The 17,065-nt window shown below is 52.8% G+C and overlaps 2 protein-coding genes and 1 pseudogene across 5 annotated transcripts in view; 2 read left to right on the plus strand and 1 right to left on the minus strand.

Annotated features, from left to right (window-relative positions):
• Positions 1 to 1,644, minus strand: part of UHRF1 (ubiquitin like with PHD and ring finger domains 1) — a 50,028-nt gene extending 48,384 nt beyond the window's left edge. The window contains exons 1-2 of one of the 3 annotated variants that reach the window (XM_074384761.1): positions 1,563 to 1,644; positions 155 to 317 (exon numbers count right to left, since the gene is read on the minus strand). In XM_074384761.1, coding sequence (XP_074240862.1) covers positions 155 to 307 — 153 coding nt within the window. In that variant the 5' untranslated portion in view covers positions 308 to 317; positions 1,563 to 1,644. Of the gene's footprint in view, positions 1 to 154; positions 318 to 635; positions 834 to 981; positions 1,085 to 1,562 lie in introns of those variants that run through there. The other 2 variants (XM_039466977.2, XM_074384762.1) reach the window with 2 other exon arrangements.
• LOC120362659 (uncharacterized) lies at positions 920 to 2,016 on the plus strand (annotated as a pseudogene).
• Positions 1,934 to 16,802, plus strand: ARRDC5 (arrestin domain containing 5). 2 transcript variants are annotated; one of them, XM_074384763.1, is made up of 4 exons: positions 1,934 to 7,592; positions 7,867 to 8,026; positions 10,788 to 10,935; positions 16,275 to 16,802. In XM_074384763.1, the coding sequence occupies exons 1-4, from the start codon at positions 7,253 to 7,255 to the stop codon at positions 16,800 to 16,802; spliced, it is 1,176 nt and encodes a 391-aa protein (XP_074240864.1). In that variant the 5' UTR covers positions 1,934 to 7,252. The 2 variants fall into 2 exon arrangements, with proteins under 2 accessions (XP_074240864.1, XP_003938875.3); XM_003938826.4 differs by lacking the exon at positions 7,867 to 8,026 and having other exon boundaries at positions 10,730 to 10,935.
• Positions 16,803 to 17,065: the final 263 nt, after the last annotated feature.

Consider the following 17,065-nt stretch of genomic DNA (forward strand, 5'->3'; position numbering starts at 1 on the left):
ATTTGAGGTTTCTGTGGACTTCTTCCGGGAGAGGTGAAGTGGGACCGGACGAGGCTGGGGGGGGAGGTGGGCGGGGGGAGAAAGTATCGGTGGTGGCTGCAGAAGCGCGGGGCCTGGACCAGGCACAGAACAAAGGTGCTGGAGGCGGGTGTACCTGTTTGCCTCTGTAGAACAGCCTCTGCAAGCCTGGCTCCACGTGGAACAGCTCCTGGATCTTCCGCCGCAGCTCCTCCACCTTGGTTAGCCTGGACAGCGAGTCCACCGTGTGGGTTTGCCTCCCGTCCATGGTCCGAACCTGGATCCACATGGTGTCGGCGCTGAGGGGAGGGACAGCAAAAACCTCAGATCAGTTTCACCAGCACCTCCAAGCCATGCCATGCTCTAAGGAGTTGGGGTGGCTTTTGTCCTGTCTGTGGACACCAGGAAACTCCCAGGATGCCCTCCCAGTTTCCATATACAGCCAGACCCCGGCCAGGGCCAGACACAGTAAATAAAGGACTTCATGCATTAAGGACTAGCCAAGTGTTGAAGACTGAGGACGGAGGAGACTGAAAAGACGGAATTGAAAGGAGAGCAAAAGGGATCTCAGACCACCCAACCCACCCCACCCCTCCTTCCCAGAGGAGAACACCCACGAGCAGAGGAGGAAGGAGGCCTGGGCCAAGTGGCCCAGTTGGTTCGTTTATTCATTCATTCATTGATTCATTCATTCCTCGGATTCCTATTTACGGAAGAGGGAATCCCAAAAGTCCAGCGTGGGCTGGAACTTCAGAAGTCCCGGGGGAACTCAGCCAAGTACGACTGAGACGGAAGGATCCCACCCGAGACCCGCAGGCCCCGGGACCCCTCGGGTGCCCGCGCCCCCCCCCTTACTGCCCCCCCCGCGCGCGTGCGCGACCGGGCCCGCCCCGCGGTGGCCATGGCAACCGGCCGCCCCGCCCCGCCCCGTCCCCCCCTCCGCGCGCGCGCCCCGAGACTCACCTCGACCCCCAACCCCCTGTGGCTTGCCTTGTCCCGGACCCCAAACCCCCGGCGTCCCTCCCGCACTCCCACCGGTCCGCGCGGATCGCGCTATCGAGCCCACGCCCACCCCCGCGCTCCGGGACGACCGAGGGGCCCAGCTCGTCAAGTCCCGCCTCCCTTCACTTGAGTCGCCTCTTATTGGCTGCGCCGCACCCGGCCGCCCCGCCCCGCTCGCTCCCCATTGGCCCAGACGCGCCCGGGGAACTCAGGGCGCGCGAAATCGGGCTCGGGCGCGACAATTGAATCGCGGGGCACCCCGCGCGCAGGCGCGGAGCCTGACATCCTCCCCGGCCGCTCGCCGGGACCTCCCCCACCCGGCGCGCTCGACCCCCCCCGCCCCGCTCCGCTGCTCCCGGCTGGAGCCGGGTGTGTGCCGGGGAGAGACCCCCGAGCGTTAGGCGGAAGGGGAGGCCCTGGATCCCGGGACAGTGTGCGGTACCCGCGCGCGCCCGCACTGGTAGCGCGGGAAAGTTTTGCAAAGTCCCCGAGCCCCGTGTGCCCGGCCCGGGCTGGTACCCCGACCCGGCCGGCCGGCTCACCTCTCCGGTCACCGCGAACCCCTCGTCTGCCTGCGCGCCTGGCCCGGCTGGGGATGGTGATGGAGCCGCGTGCGTGGCCCGGACCCCGCGCGGACGTGCGTGCGACTCGAAGTGCCCGCTCGGCAAACGCTGCCCGCCGCGCTGCCAGCTGCTCTGATTTTTTTCCCGCGAAAACTCGGCATTTGGGAGTTGCGGGGCCGCAAGAGGCCGTGCCGGGGGCGGGCGCCTGCCTCCTGATTGGCCGGCGCAGTGGCGGGAAGCGAGAAAGAGGGTGGGGGGCGCCCCCGCCTCTGTCCACGGCGCCTCCGCCCAGCGGGCCGCGGCTCCTCCCAGCCCTGCGCGCTCTGCTGGGCGCGCCCAGCGGGCAAAGGGGCTGCGTGGCAGGGCCTGGTCACCCCCCGCACGTGGGGCCCCCCTAGGAGCCTTGGGGACCCCCAGGGTACAGACCTCTTAAGTCCAAGTCCGTTCGCAGCCCCCCACTCAGGCACGCATTGACCAGTAGGTCTAAGAAGGCCAGAATCAATGTGGAAAGACTGCGAGGGAATGTGGGGGGCCCCCAGGAGACCACCTGCACCCTGATGGCTGGCCTGATTGCCTCAAGCCCCACTGCCTGGCATCAGGTCCTGCCAACGCTCCCCACCCTACCCACCGGCAGGGCTTATATGCTGTCTTTTCCACCCCCCGCCTCGTTTTCCCGCCTTCTCCGAGCAGTCCAGGCGGGCAGGGCCGCCCTGCCCCCTCCGCCCTGTCTATTCCACTCTGACCAGTCCTGGCGGGCACACGAGTCACCCGTGGCTAGACACCTACAAAGCAGCGGGACAGGTTGCTCAGAGCTGCGGGGCCCAGCAGTGTACATGGCAGACCCAGCTGGTGGTCTCAGGGAGGGAAAATTCCTATCTGGGGGAGACAGGCAAGAAATGAATAAATAAATCAGATAATTTCAGACGATTCCTTATAGGAGAAAGGGACCAGCGGCCACGTGGAGGGGGGGCGGGGAGAGAGACTACTCTCTCATTGGGGCCACTGCGGTGGGCCTCGCGGAAGAGGTGACATTTGAGCTGGGATGGGAGCATGAAACTCCAAGGACAGATGGGTCTAGGAGGGAAGGTCAAACCCAGAGGCCGGAAAAGGCTTAGAGGTGTCCAGGGAGCAGGAAGGGGCTGCTGTGGTTGGGGCCCACTGAGCAAAGGGGAGGGGGAGCTGAGGTCAGAGGGGTGATATATAATACCTTGAAGGCCACCGGGGAGGACTTTGGTCTTTAGCTGGAGATCTGTGAGCAGAAAAACGTTGAGTTCCCACTTAGCTTTTTATAACAGTTTCTTCGGCATTCTATTAAGCCTCCTCTATCTGGTCAGCAGGACTTCAGCTGTGTCCCCACATAAAAGACAGAATCATGACCCCCAAAGGTAGGCGCCTGTAGACCCCATGTCCTCAGCCCCAGGATCTGTGCCTGATAAAGCTAAAAGGACTTTGCATTTTCGAAGGTGTGATTACGTTAATGATTTTGAGTTGGGGAGCGTCTCCTGGGAGATCCAGGTGGCCCCAATGTTCTTAAGAGGTCCTAATAAGTGAAAGAGGCATATGAAAAGGTCAAAGTCAAAGGTAATGGGAAAGTGGAAGCAGGCTTTGGAATGATCAGGTCAAGAGGTAAGAAAGCTGGGCAGCCTCGGGTGGCTAGAAAAAGTAAGAAACAGACTCTTAGAGCCTGCCCTGCCCCTAAAATTTATTTCAGACTTCTCACCTCCCAAACTGTAAGATAAGAAATGTGTGGGCCGGGCATGATGGCTCACGCCTGGAATGCCAGCACTTTGGGAGGCCAAGGCGGGCAGATCGCTAGAGGTCAGGAGTTCCAGATCAGCCTGATGAACATGGTGAAACCCCTTCTCTACTAAAAATACAAAAATTAGCTGGGCATGGTGGTGTGTGCCTATCATCCCAGCTACTTGAAAGATTGAGGCAGGAGAATCACTTGAACCCCGGAAGCGGAGGTTGCAGTGAGCTGAGATGGAGCCACCGTACTCCAGCCGGGGCGACAGAGTGAGACTGTCTACAAAACAATAAATAAATATGTGGTTTCCAGCCACTAGCTTGAGGTCGTTTGTCAGAGCAGCCTTGGGAAACTCCTGCATTCTAATCCACGATGTCCAAATGGTGCTATGTTCACTGTCTGCAACCTCAGTACACGATCAAGGCTACCACACACAATCCCAGACCCTCGGCCACTGGGCTGGTAGAAACCACACCACGGGTGTGAGCAGGCCCATCTGAGGACGTGGGATGCCTGAGCCCTTCCAAAATGAAGGCGCGTGCTACAGAAACCCAGCCTGTTTCCATTGGACCATGTTATCTGCTTGCAGCACTGTCGCAAAAACTCAACATGGCTGAAAGAGGAAATATGTTTTTCTTGTTCTTTTTGAGATGGAGTCTTGCTTTGGTCCCCAGGCTGAAGTGCAATGGCGCGATCTTGGCTCACTGCAACCCCTACCTCCCCGGTTTAAGTGAAATTCTCCTGCCTCAGCCTCCTGAGTAGCTGACTACAGGCGCCCGCCACCACAACTGGCTAATTTTTTTGGTATTTTTAGTAGAGACAGAGTTTCATCATATTGGCCAGGCTGGTCTCGAACTCCTGACCTCAGGTGATTTTCCCTCCTGGGCCTCTCAAAGCACTAGAATCTTAGGTGTGAGCCACTGTGCCCAGCCAGGAATGCTTTTTGTTTTTTTGTTTGTTTGTTTTTCGTTGTTGAGATGGAGTCTCACTCTGTCACCAGGCTGGGGTGCAGTGGCACCATCTCAGCTCACTGCAACCTCGGCCTCCCGGGTTCAAGCAATTCTCCTGCCTCATCCTTCTGAGTAGGTGGGACTACAGGCACATGCCACTACACTCAATTAATTTTTGTATTTTTAGTAGAGACAGGGTTTCACCATGTTGGCCAGGATGGTCTCGATCTCCTGACCTCGTGATCTGCCCGCCTCAGCCTCCCAAAGTGCTGGGATTACGGACGTGAGCCACCATGCCCAGCCTGTTTTTCTTTTCTTTTTCTTTTTCTTTTTTTTCCAAGATGGAGTTTCACTCTTGTTGCCCAGGCTGGAGTGCAATGGTGCAATCTCTGCTCACTGCTCCCAGGTTCAAGTAGTTCTCCTGCCTCAGCCTCCCGAGTAGCTGGAATTACAGGTGTCCGCCACTGCACCCAGTTAATTTTTGTATTTTTAATAGAGATGGAGTTTCTCCATGTTGGTCAGGCTGGTCTCGAACTCCTTACCTCAGGTAATCCACCAGCCTCGACCTCCAAAGGGCTGGGATTACAGTCGTGAGCCACCACACCTGGCCAGGGAATTCGTTTTCATGTACATGTGGTGAGGGGCACAGCCCAGGCACCTTGGCCAGCAAAAGGTAAGTATCACAGAGGAGGTATCTAGCTCTCCCGCAGGAAAGATATTGAAGGCTGTTGATTGAGGGCTCCAGTTCCCTAATTACCTTGAGAAAGTCAAAATTTCTCAAATTTGCTCAGGTTAATAATTGCCCAGCTAGGTGCGATGGCTCACACCTGTAATCCCAGCACTTTGGGAGGCCAAGGAAGACTGATCTCCTGCACCCGGGGAGTTTAAGACCAGCCTGGGTAACATAGTGAGACCCTGTCTCTAAAAAAAATAGAAATAAATGAGCCAGGCATGGCGGTGTGTGCCTGTAGTCCCAGCTACTCAGGAGGCTGATACAGAAGGATCTCTTGAACCTGGAAGATCAAGGACATAGTGAGCCATGATTGCACCACTGCACTCCAGCCTGTCTCAAAAAACAGTAATAATTGTTCAAGTGAATCATTTAAAAACATGAGTAACAAACTATTCCAGGCATCTCTGAAAAAAAGCTCACAAACTGCTTAGCGCAGGTGTGTCCAATCTTTTGGTTCCTCTGGGCCACACAGGAAGAATTGTCTCGGGCCACACATAAAATCCACTAACACTAGCCAGGCGCCACACCTCACACTCGTAATCCCAGCACTTTGGGAGGTCAAGGTCGGCGGATCACGAGATCAGGAGATCGAGACCATCCTGGCTAACACAGTGAAAATCCATCTCCCACTAAAAATACAAAAAATTGGCCAGGCATGGTGGCATGCGCTGATAGTCCCGGCTACTCAGGAGGCTGAGGCAGGATAATCTCTTGAACTCTGGAGGTGGAGGTTGCAGTGAGCTGAGATCACACCACTGCACTCCAGCCTGGGCAACAGAGCGAGACACTCTGTCTCAAAAAACATAACAAAACAAAACAAAACAAAACAAAAATTAGCCAGGCGTAGTGGCACGCACCTGTAGTCCCAGCTACTCAGGAGGCTGAGGGAGAGAATCGCTTGAATCTGGGAGGTGGAGGTTGCAGTGAGCTGAGCTTGGGCAACAAAAGTGAAACTCTGTCTTGAAAAAAAAAAAAAGAAAAATTGCACAAAAATTTCGTAATGTTTTAAGAAAGTTGATGAATTTGTGTTGGGCCATATCCATCCTGGGCCACGTGTGGCCAGTGGGTCGAGGGTTGGACAAGCTTGACTTAGGGAAGCAAGATGTCAATGCCACAAATGCCATCACATAAAATAAAGCAAGGTACAGCCAAGACAAGGAACGAGGACTTCCAGGCTAGAGAATGGGTACTTCCTAGCACCTCCTATAATTCAATATCCCTCCCTCTCAGGCACCGGCCCACATGCAAATCAGGTGCCAGGAATAACTGCTAGAGTCCAAAGGGCCTCAGTTTCCCTTTTGCAAAATGATACATTCTCAGAGGTCATTAAGTCATTCAACAAACTTTCATTAATCCCGCCCTACTCCTGGCGCCTGTCTGAGCCAGATCCTGCCTGGGTCACGCAGACGCTGGTGAGCACAATGTTCACTTAGACAAAGTCTCACCCTAGAGGGACTTCCCATACAATGGGGGAGATGCAGGCATAAAGAGAAATGTCTGGGAGGCCGAGGTGGGCAGATTGCCTGAGGTCAAGAGTTCGAGACCAGCCTGGCCAACATGATGAAACCCCATTTCTACTAAAATACAAAACATTAGCCAGGTGTGGTGGTGCATGCCTGTAATCCTAGCTACTTGGGAGGCTGAGGCAGGAGAATCGCTGGAACCCAGGAGGTGGAGGTTGCAGTGAGCTGAGGTGGCACCACTGTACTGCAGCCTGGGCCATAGAGCAAGACTTCGTCTCCAAAAAAAAAAAAGGCCAGGAGGCAAGGTGGCTCACGCCTGTAATCCCAGCACTTTGGGAGGCTGAGACAGGCAGATCACTAGGTCAAGAGACCAAAACCATCCTGGACAACATGGCGAAACCCTGTCTCTACAAAAAATACAAAAAGTAGTCGGGCATGGTGGTGGGCATCTGTAATCCCAGCTACTTGGGAGGCTGAGTCAGGAGAATTGCTTGAGCCTGGGAGGTAGAAGTTGCAGTGACCCAAGATTTGGCCACTGCACTCCAGCCTGGGTGACAGGGTGAGACCATCTCAAAAAATAAAAGAAAATAAATAAAAATACAAAAAAATTAGCCATGGGTGGCAGTGAGACTCCATCTCAAAAAAAAAAAAAAAAAACCACCAGTGGGGACTACAAATTTCCCAAGCCACCACCCACCCTAACCAACAGCCTTGCCTCCCCTCCTGGCCATTGGGATCTCCCCCTTCCCGGAACTCTGAGCTGAGTGATGTCATAGATGGATTACCTTTCTAGGGCCAAGGAACCGGGAATTTCAGGGACATGGGGGAGGGAGAGGGATGTTTCTCTACCGCCCCAACCCCCCATGTCTGTGGTGAAGTCAGTCGAATTGGTGCTCCCCCAGGATGCAATCTACCCGGCCGGCTCCAGCATAAAAGGGCAGGTGATTTTAACCCTGAACAGCACCCTAGTGGACCCCATGGTGAAGGTGGAGCTCGTGGGAAGGGGTTACGTCGAGTGGCGTGAAGAAGCTGGAGCATCCCAAGATTATAGCAGAAATGTTATTTGCAACAACAAGGCAGACTACGTGCATAAGACAAAGACATTCCCAGTGGAGGGTAAGGACAAGGCCACCAGCCACGCTTAGCCATGATAGGAACCTGGATCTGGAAAATAAACACATCCAGGAGTCAATCAACAAACCTCCAGGGCTACCAGAAATAGGCAGTGGCCTGATTTCTCCCTAGGAGGGAGGCCATGTAGAACAATGACCAGCAGATGCACAAAACATGAAAATAACAAGACACAAGGAGCTGATCAGACCTAGATATTCAAAATGATGGTTCTAAGTAGTCTCCTTGGAAAAGGCTTAGTCCTATGACTGCCTCTGAGAGGCCCTTAAGAAGTCTTTTTTTTTTTTTTTTTTGAGACGGTGTTTCACTCTTGTTACCCAGGCTGGAGTGCAATGGCGCGATCTCGGCTCACCGCAACCTCCGCCTCCTGGGTTCAGGCAATTCTCCTGCCTCAGCCTCCTGAGTAGCTGGGATTATGGGCACGCGCCACCATGTCCAGCTAATTTTTTGTATTTTTAGTAGAGACGGGGTTTCAGCATGTTGACCAGGATGGTCTCGATCTCTTGACCTCGTGATCCACCCACCTTGGCCTCCCAAAGTGCTGGGATTACAGGCGTGAGCCACTGCGCCCGGCAGAAGTCTTAATATTTTACAGATAAGTTTCACTCTGACAGCAAAACCCCAGGAGTCAAAGTAGGGAGTCCTTTATTCATGGGGTAAGACAGTGGAGGCAGGCCGGATGTGGTGGCTCATGACTGTAATTCCGGCACTTTGGGAGGCCGAGGCAGGAGGATCACTTGAGGTCAGGAGTTTAAGACCAGCCTGGCCAATGTGGCAAAACCCCATCTCTGCCAAAAAAAAAAAACACCAAAAAACGAGCGAGGAGTGCTGTGCATGCCTGTAATCCCAACTACTCGGGAGGCTGAGGCAAGAGAATCACTTGAACTCGGGGGCTGGAGGTTGCAATGAACCAAGATCTTGCCACTGCTCGCCAGCTCGGGTGACAGATCGAGATTCCATCTCAAAAAGGCGAAAGATGGTGGAGGTAGAAGAGTGAGGGAGGCCTTCCAGGGATAGTCTTCAGTGCCAGCAATTCACATCTCAAGTCCGAACAAATGTCAGAGAGTCTGCTGAGCTGTGGGGTATATTATACGGCCTTTTCAAAATGTGTTTGTGGGGATATTCCCGGGTTGTTGGGTTTTTTTGTTTTTTGTTTTTTGTTTTTGAGACAGAATCTCTCTCTGTCACCCAGGCTGGAGTGAAGTGGCGCCATCTCGGCTCACTGTAACCTCCGCCTCCCGGGTTCAAACGATTCTCCAGCCTCAGCCTCCCGAGAAGCTGGGACTGCAGGCGTATGCCACCACACCCAGCTAATTTTTTTTATTTTTGGTAGAGACAGGGTTTCACCATATTGGCCAGGATGGTCTCAATCTCTTCACCTCATGATCCGCCTGCCTGGGCCTCCCAAAGTGCTGGGATTAAAGGCGTGAGCCACCGCGCCCAGGCTATTCCCAGGTATTATGCAGTCAAGCAGAACACATGGCCAACACTTGGCTGAACAAAGCGTAATTTAATTTAGTTTATCTATGAATTTATTTTTGAGACAGGGCCTTGCTCTGTCCGCCAGGCTAGAGGGCAGTGGTGTGATCACAGCTCACTGCAGCCTCAACCTCTCTGGCTTAAGCGATCCTCCCACCTCAGCTTCCTGAGTGTCTGGGACCACAGCCACATGCCACCACGCCTGGTTAGTTTTTGTATCTTTTGTACAGACAAGAGCTCCCTATGTTGCCCAGGCTGGTCTGAAACTCCTGAGCTCAAGTGAAGCTTTCTACCTTGGCCTCCCGAAGTATTGGGATTACAGGTGTGAGCCACCGCACCTGGACACATTAGACTTTTACAGTTTTAGATAGAATGGTCTATTTCACCAGAGGAGTGCTGCACAGAACCAAGTGATGGCAGGGACTCCAGCCATGCAAATATCCTGGGGGCAAACGTCAACTTACCAAGACGCTCACACTGAGCAATTATGTGACCTCTCTGTCTCTCAGTTAGCCCATCTATATTTTTATTTTATTTATTTATTTTGAGATGAAGTCTCACTCTGTCACCCAGGCTGGAGTGCAGTGGCACGATCTCAGCTGACTGCAACCTCTGCCTCCCGGGTTCAAGCAATTCCTGCCTCAGCTTCCCGAGTAGCTGGGATTACAGGTGCCCGCCACCATGCTGGCTAATTTTTTCCTTTTCCTTTTTTTTTTTTTTTTAGACGGAGTTTCACTTCTGTTGCCCGGGCTGGAGTGCAGTGGCGTGATCTTGGCTCCCTGCAACCTCCACCTCCCGGTCTCAAGTGACAGTCCTGCCTCAGCCTCCCAAGTAGCTGGGATTAGAGGCATGCGCCACCATGCCCGGCTAATTTTGTATTTTTAGTAGAGACCGGGTTTCTCCATGTTGGTCAGGCTGGTCTCGAACTCTCGACTTCAGGTGAAACACCCGCCTTGGCCTCCCAGAGTGCTGGGATTACAGGGGTGAGTCATGGTGCCCGGCCTATTTTTTTTCTATTTTTAGTAGTGATGGGGTTTTACCATCTCGCCCAGGCTGGTCTGGAATTCCTGACTTCATGATCCACCTGCTTTGGCCTCCCAGAATGCTGGGATTACAGGTATGAGCCACTGTGCCTGGCCAACCCATCTGTAAAATGGGAATAGGAAGAGGTCTTATTTCATAAGATTGTGTTAAGAACTTAATGATTTAATGACACATAAATGGTTTAGAATAAGGCCAGGTATACAGTAGGTGCTGAGAAATTGCTGGTTCTGGCCGGGCAGAGTGGCTCATGCGTGTAATCCCAGCACTTTGGGAGGCCAAGGTGGGTGGATCACCTGAAGCCAGGAGTTCAAGAGCAGCCTGGCCAACATGGCAAAACCCTGTCTCTACCAAAAACAGAAAAATTAGCCAGGTGTGGTGGCGCACGCCTGTAATCCCAGTTACTCGGGAGGCTGAGGCAGGAGAATTGTTTGAACCGGGGAGACAGAGGTTGCAATGAGATGAGATCACACCACTACACCCTGACTGGATGGCAGAGCAAGGCCATGTCACAAAAATAAATAAATAAATAAATACTAAAATAGAGCCCCCAAGTAAAGATTCCAAAACCTTCTGATGGCATCGGTGTGTTTCGCTTTCAGATAATTGGTTAAGTGCAGGCAGCCACACCTTTGATTTCCATTTCAACTTACCTCCCAGGCTCCCTTCTACCTTTACCAGCAAATTTGGCCACGTCTTCTACTTCGTACAAGCTTCCTGCATGGGCCGGGAACACATTTTAGCCAAGAAGAAGATGTACTTAATGGTTCAAGGGTCTTCTGCCTTCCACAGAGAAACCCCATTCCAGGTAACTGATGGGGGAGAGGCGGGGGTGGGAACATTCTCCAAGCTCCAAGGAGGAAGAGGGAAGGTGGACGGGCAGGGGACAGAGACGTTTCCATAGGGAGAAGGGAAAGGTGTCGGCGGCTTCCCAGGCCCCATGATTTCACAAAAGGTGAGTCAGAAACCTCAGGGCAGCCAGACGTCAAGGCTACAGTCAGCCATGTTTGTAACACTGCACTCCAGCCCAGGCAACAGAGCAAGACTCCATCTCTAAAGTAAAATAAAATTGTGTGTACGAGTCTGTATATACATATGTGTACGTGTGTGTGTGTATATATCTATCTATCTAGATACAGATATTTGGGTTTTTTTTTGAGATAGAGTCTTGCTCTGTTGCCAGGCTAGAGTACAGTGGCACAATCTTAGCTCATTTCAACCTCCACCTCCTAGGTTCCAGTGATTCTTCTGCCTCAGCCTCCCGCGTAGCTGGGCTACAGTCTCGGACCACCATGCCTGGCTAATTTTTTGTATTTTAGTAGAGACAGGGTTTCACCATGTTGACCAGGATTGTCTTGATCTCCTGACCTCATGATCTGCCTGCCTCAGCTTCCCAAAGTGGTGGAATTACAGGTGTGAGCCACCACACCAGCCTTTTTTTTTTTTTGAGACAGAGCCTCACTCTGTCAGCCAGGTTGAAATGCAGTGGCACAATCTCAGCTCACTGCAACCTCCACCTCCCAGGTTCAAGCGATTCTCATGTCTCAGCCTCCTGAGTAGCTGGGATTACAGATGCGCTCCACCACACCCAGCTAATTTTTGTGTTTTTAGTAGAGATGGGGTTTCACCATGTTGGCCAGGCTGGTCTCGAACTCCCAACCTCTGGTGATCCGCCCACCTTGGCCTCCCAAAGTGTTGAGATTACAAGCATGAGCCATCCAACCTGGCCAATATTCTTTTAAAAAAAAAACAAAGCCAGGTGCAGTGGCTGACGCCTATAATCCCAGACTTTGGGAAGCGGAGGCAGGTGAATCACGAGGTCAGAAGATCGAGACCATCCTGGCTAACATGGTGAAACCCCCATCTCTCCTAAAAATACAAAAACTTAGCTGGGCATGGTGGTGGGCATCTGTAGTCCCAGCTGCCTGGGAGGCTGAGGCTGGAGAATCGCTTGAACCCGGGAGGCGGAGGTTGCAGTGAGCCGAGATGGGGCCACTGCACTCCAGCCTAGGTGACAGAGGGAGACTCCATATTAAAACAAATAAAAGAAAAAGAAGAGAGAGAGAGAGAGAGAGAGAAGAAAGAGAAAGAAGAAAAGAAAGAAAGAGAGAGAGAAAGAAAGAAAGAAAGGTGGGCAGGAACAAAGCCAGTGGTTTTTAGCTGGAGCTGTTTTATCACCATAAGGGACATTTGACCACGTCGGGAGACATCTTTGGTTGTCTCAGCTGGGTGGGGAGGTGCTGCTGGCATGGAGTGGGTAGAGGCCAGGGATGCTGCAGTGATGTTCCCAGCACCCTGCAGTGCCCAAGGCAGCCCCCACCCAGGAGAATGCTCCAAATGTCCACTTGTCAAAGAGGAGACACAGCCCTTGGGAAAAGCCAAGAAGAGGCCCCACTGTGACCCTCAGGATGGGAGAGACGCTTAGACACTTGGTAGCCCTCTGGCGCTGGCCTTTGACCTCTCAGACAGTGGAGGTGGTGGCCTCAGTCCAGGAGAAGGAAAGATCTTTTTTCTTTTCTTTTTTTTTTTTTTTGAGACGGAGTCTCACTTTGTCACCCAGGCTGGAGTGCAATGGCGCGATCTCGGCTCACCGCAACCTCCACCTCCTGGGTTCAGGCAATTCTCCTGCCTCAGCGTCCCGAGTAGCTGGGATTACAGGCACGCGCCACCATGCCCAGCTAATTTTTTGTAGTTTTTAGTAGAGACGGGGTTTCACCATGTTGACCAGGATGGTCTCGATCTCTTGACCTCGTGATCCACCCGCCTCGGCCTCCCAAAGTGCTGGGATTACAGGCGTGAGCCACCGTGCCTAGCGAGAAGGAAAGATCTTGTAGCCTCCACTTGGCTGAGCACAGGACTCGTTCTGGGTCCCTTCCTGAGTCCAGGTGCAGAGGTGAAGTCCAGGTGGGAGGAGTGACATTGGCCAAAGTCACTTCACCTCTCCAGGGAGTCATCTGTCATCAGAGCATTAGAACAAAGACAGATGTCAGAGGGCTGGCTTTTTTTTTTTTTTTTTTTTTTTTATTTTTTTTTTTATTTGAGATAGAGTCTCACTCTGTCACCCAGGCTGGAGTACAGTGGCATGATCTTCGCTCAATACAACCTCTACCTCCTGGGTTCAAGTGATTCTCCTGCCACAGCCTGGGACTACAGGCTGGGACTACAGACGCCCGCCACCACGCCTGGCTAATTTTTGTGCTTTTAGTAGGCACGAGGTTTCACCATGTTGGCCAGGCTGGTCCTGAACTCTTGACCTGAAAAAATCTGCCTGCCTTGGCTTCCCAAAGTGCTGGGATTACAGATGTGAGCCACCATGCCTGGCTGGTATCTCTGTTTAAAAAAAAAAAAAAAAAAAAAAAGGTCAGGCACAGTGGTTCACGCCTGTCATCCCAGCATTATGGGAGGCCGAGGCGGGCTGATCGTGAGGTCAGGAGATCAAGAACAGCCTGGCCAACATGGTGAAACCCTGTTTCTACTAAAAATACAAAAATTAGCTGGGCGTGGTGGTGTGTGCCTGTAGTCCTAGCTACTCGGAGGCTGAGGCAGAAGAATCGCTTGAACCTGGGAGGTGGAGGTTGTAGTGAGTGAAGATCGTGTCACTGCATTCTAGCCTGGGCAACAAGAGTGAAACTGTCTAAGCCAGGTGCAGTGGCTCATGCTTATAATCCCAGCACTTTGAGCGGCCGAGGTGGGTGGATCACAAGGTCGGGAGTTCAAAGACCATACTGTCCAATATGGTGAAACCTTCTTTGTACAAAAACAAGCTGGGTGTGATGGTGCACACCTGTAGTCCCAGCTACTCGGGAGGCTAAAGCAGAAGAATTGCTTAGACCCGGGAGGCAGAGGTTGCAATGAGCCGACTTTGCGCCACTGCACTCCACCGTGGTGACAGAGCAAGACTCCACTTAAAAAAAAACATTTCTTTTTTTTTTTTTAATAGCTCAGTTGGAAAGGCCGGGCGCGGTGGCTCAAGCCTGTAATCCCAGTACTTTGGGAGGCCAAGGTGGGTGGATCACGAGGTCAAGAGATCGAGACCATCCTGGTCAACATGGGGGAAATCCCGTCTCTACTAAAAATACAAAAAATTAGCTGGGCATGGTGGCGCGTGCCTGTAATCCCAGCTACTCAGGAGGCTGAGGCAGGAGAATTGCCCGAACCCAGGAGGTAGACGGAGGTTGTGGTGAGCCGAGATCGCGCCATTGCACTCCAGCCTGGGTAACAAGAGCGAAACTCTGTCTCAAAAAATAAATAAATAAATAAAATAACTCAGCTGGAAATACAAGAACGTTGGTAGCTCTTGGTACCTCCTTCAGGACCAGGACAGAACTACCAGCTATGTCTTGAGTTAGGGCAGTGGGTCTTTCACACCTATAGGGTCCTAACGCATGTTACGAATTTTCGAATAAGACTGCAGGGATTTAGAATGAAACTGACTGCAATTAACCTTCAGGAGAGGAGGGGGAGCTCCAGGGGCTCCTGGGAAGGCTGAAGAGAAGCCAGAGGCAGGCAGGAACTCCTGCTACAGTGTCTTTCTTTCTTTTAGTTTTTCTTTTTTTTTTCTTTTTGAGATGGAGTTTCGCTCGTTACCCAGGCTGGAGTGCAGTGGCGAGATCTCGGCTTACTGCAACCTCCGCCTCCTGGGTTCAGGCAATTCTCCTGCCTCAGCCTCCTGAGTAGCTGGGATTACAGGCACGCGCCACCATGCCCAGCTAATTTTTTGTATTTTTAGTAGAGACGGGGTTTCACCATGTTGACCAGGATGGTCTCGATCTCTTGACCTCGTGATCCACCCGCCTTGGCCTCCCAAAGTGCTGGGATTACAGGCTTGAGCCACCGCGTCCGGCCTTTTTTTTCCTTTTTAAAGACGGGGTTTCACCATGTTGGTCAGGCTGGTCTTGAACTCCTGTCCTCAGGTGATCCACCTGCCTTGGCCTCTAAAGTGCTTGGATTACAGGCGTGAGCCACCATGCCCGGCCCAGTGTTTTTCTTTCTTTTCTCTCCTTCTTCTTCCTCTTCTCCTCCTCCCCCTTCCTCCTCCTCCTCCTCCTCCTCCTCCTCCTCCTTCTCCTTCTTCTTTTTCCTATTACTATTATTATTTGGAACATGATGTCACTATATTGACCAGGTTGCTCTCAAACTCCTGGGCTCAAGTGATCCTCCTGCCTTGGCCTCTTCAAAGTGCTGGGATTACAGGCGTGAGCTACTGCACCCGGCCGTATTTTTATAAAACAAAGACTAGGCAAGACTAGAAATAGGCTAGAATAGAAATAGGCAATATCAGAAAAAATCCATTTAGCAGGTTGCAACTATTATTTATTTATTTAGAGACAGAGTCATGCTCTTTCGCCAGGCGCCAGGCTGGAGTGCAGTGGTGCGATCTCAGCTCACTGCAACCTCCGCCTCCTGGCTTCAAGCAATTCTCCTGCCTCAGCCTCCCGAGTAGCTGGGACTACAGGTGCGCACCACCGTGCCCAGCTAATTTTTGTATTTCGGTAGAGACGAGGTTTCACTGTGTTGGCCAGGATGATCTCAATCTCTTGGCCTTGTAATCTGCCTTCCTCAGCCTCCCAAAGTGCTGGAATTACAGGCGTGAGCCACCGCGCCTGGCCGCAACTATTATTTTTTTATAAGATAAAAGAACAGAAGGCCAGATGCGGTGGCTCACGCCTGTAATCCCAGCACTTTGGGAGGTTGAGGAAGGTGGACCACCTGAGGTCGGGGGTTTAAGACCAGCCTGGCCAACATGGTAAAACCCCATGTCTACTAAAAATACAAAAATTAGCTGGGTGTGGTGGCACATGCCCGTATTTCCAGCTACTAGGAAGGCTGAGGCAGGAGAATTGCTTGAACCCGGGAGGCAGAGGTTGCAGTGAGCCGAGATCATAGCACTGCACTCCAGCCTGGGCAACAGAGCGAGACTCTGTCTCAAAAAAAAGAAAAAAAGGACACTAGGTGATGGGAGAGAGGACTCCAGGTTTTTGGCTGCAAAATCCCCAGGGTTCCAGATTCCATCTAGTGCCTCTTCCTTGGAGATCCCCCAAAGCCCCAGAGGCTTTGCGGAGCTCCCAGATTGGATCAGACAGGCGAGTGGATTTTGTGGCCCTGATCCCTCACAGTCATGTGTTCCCACACATCCTGCTCTTCTAGAACCCCTTGGTTGTGGAGGCTGAGAAGAAAGTCTCCTACGATTGCTGCCGCCGGGGCACCGTCTGCTTGCAAATCCGGATGGAAAAGAACACCTTCACGCCAGGAGAGAAGGTCGTCTTCACGACAGAGATCAACAACCAGACCAGCAAATGCATCAAGACGGTCATCTCCGCCCTGTACGCCCACGTGCAGCACGAGGGCTTCACGCCCGGCGCGGAGCGGCGGTCTCGGCTGGACAGCAGCGAGCTTCTGCGGCAGGAGGCCGGCACCCCCATGACCCGCTTCAACACCACCAAGATCGTCAGCACCTTCAAGCTGCCGCTGTTGCTGCCCGTGAGCAGCAGCACGCAGGACGGTGACATCATGCACGCTCACTACGAGCTGGCCGTCACCGTGCACCTGCCCTGGTCCCTGGCCAGCCTCACGGCCAAGGTTCCCATCATCATCACCAGCGCCTCGGTGGACTCCGACAGCGGCCAGCAGCCACTGGACCGAGTGTCACCCGTGAGCCCAGATCACCAGAATTAAGCATCCAAACTTTTAAATATTAAAAAAAAAAAGCTTTGCCGGGCACGGTGGCTCAAGCCTGTAATCCCAGCACTCTGGGAGGCCGAGGCGGGTGGATCACGAGGTCAAGAGATCGAGACCATCCTGGTCAACATGGTGAAACGCCGTCTCTACTAAAAATACAAAAAATCAGCTGGGCATGGTGGCGCGTGCCTGTAATCCCAGCTACTCGGGAGGCTGAGGCAGGAGAATTGCTTGAACCCAGGAGGCGGAGGTTGCGGTGA

This window comes from Saimiri boliviensis, chromosome 14, assembly GCF_048565385.1.
Source record: "Saimiri boliviensis isolate mSaiBol1 chromosome 14, mSaiBol1.pri, whole genome shotgun sequence".
Classification (NCBI taxonomy): Eukaryota; Metazoa; Chordata; class Mammalia; order Primates; family Cebidae; genus Saimiri; species Saimiri boliviensis.

What these genes read in the sequence shown, in the direction of transcription:
- ARRDC5 (XM_074384763.1), top strand. Translation starts at nt 7,253, where the DNA reads ATGGATTACCTTTCTAGGGCCAAGGAACCGGGAATTTCAGGGACATGG. An exon ending in AAAGACATTCCCAGTGGAGG is followed by an intron (nt 7,593 to 7,866) that starts GTAAGGACAAGG and finishes ACTGCCTCTGAG; the next exon opens with AGGCCCTTAAGAAGTCTTTT. An exon ending in CTGAGTAGCTGGGATTATGG is followed by an intron (nt 8,027 to 10,787) that starts GCACGCGCCACC and finishes CTTACCTCCCAG; the next exon opens with GCTCCCTTCTACCTTTACCA.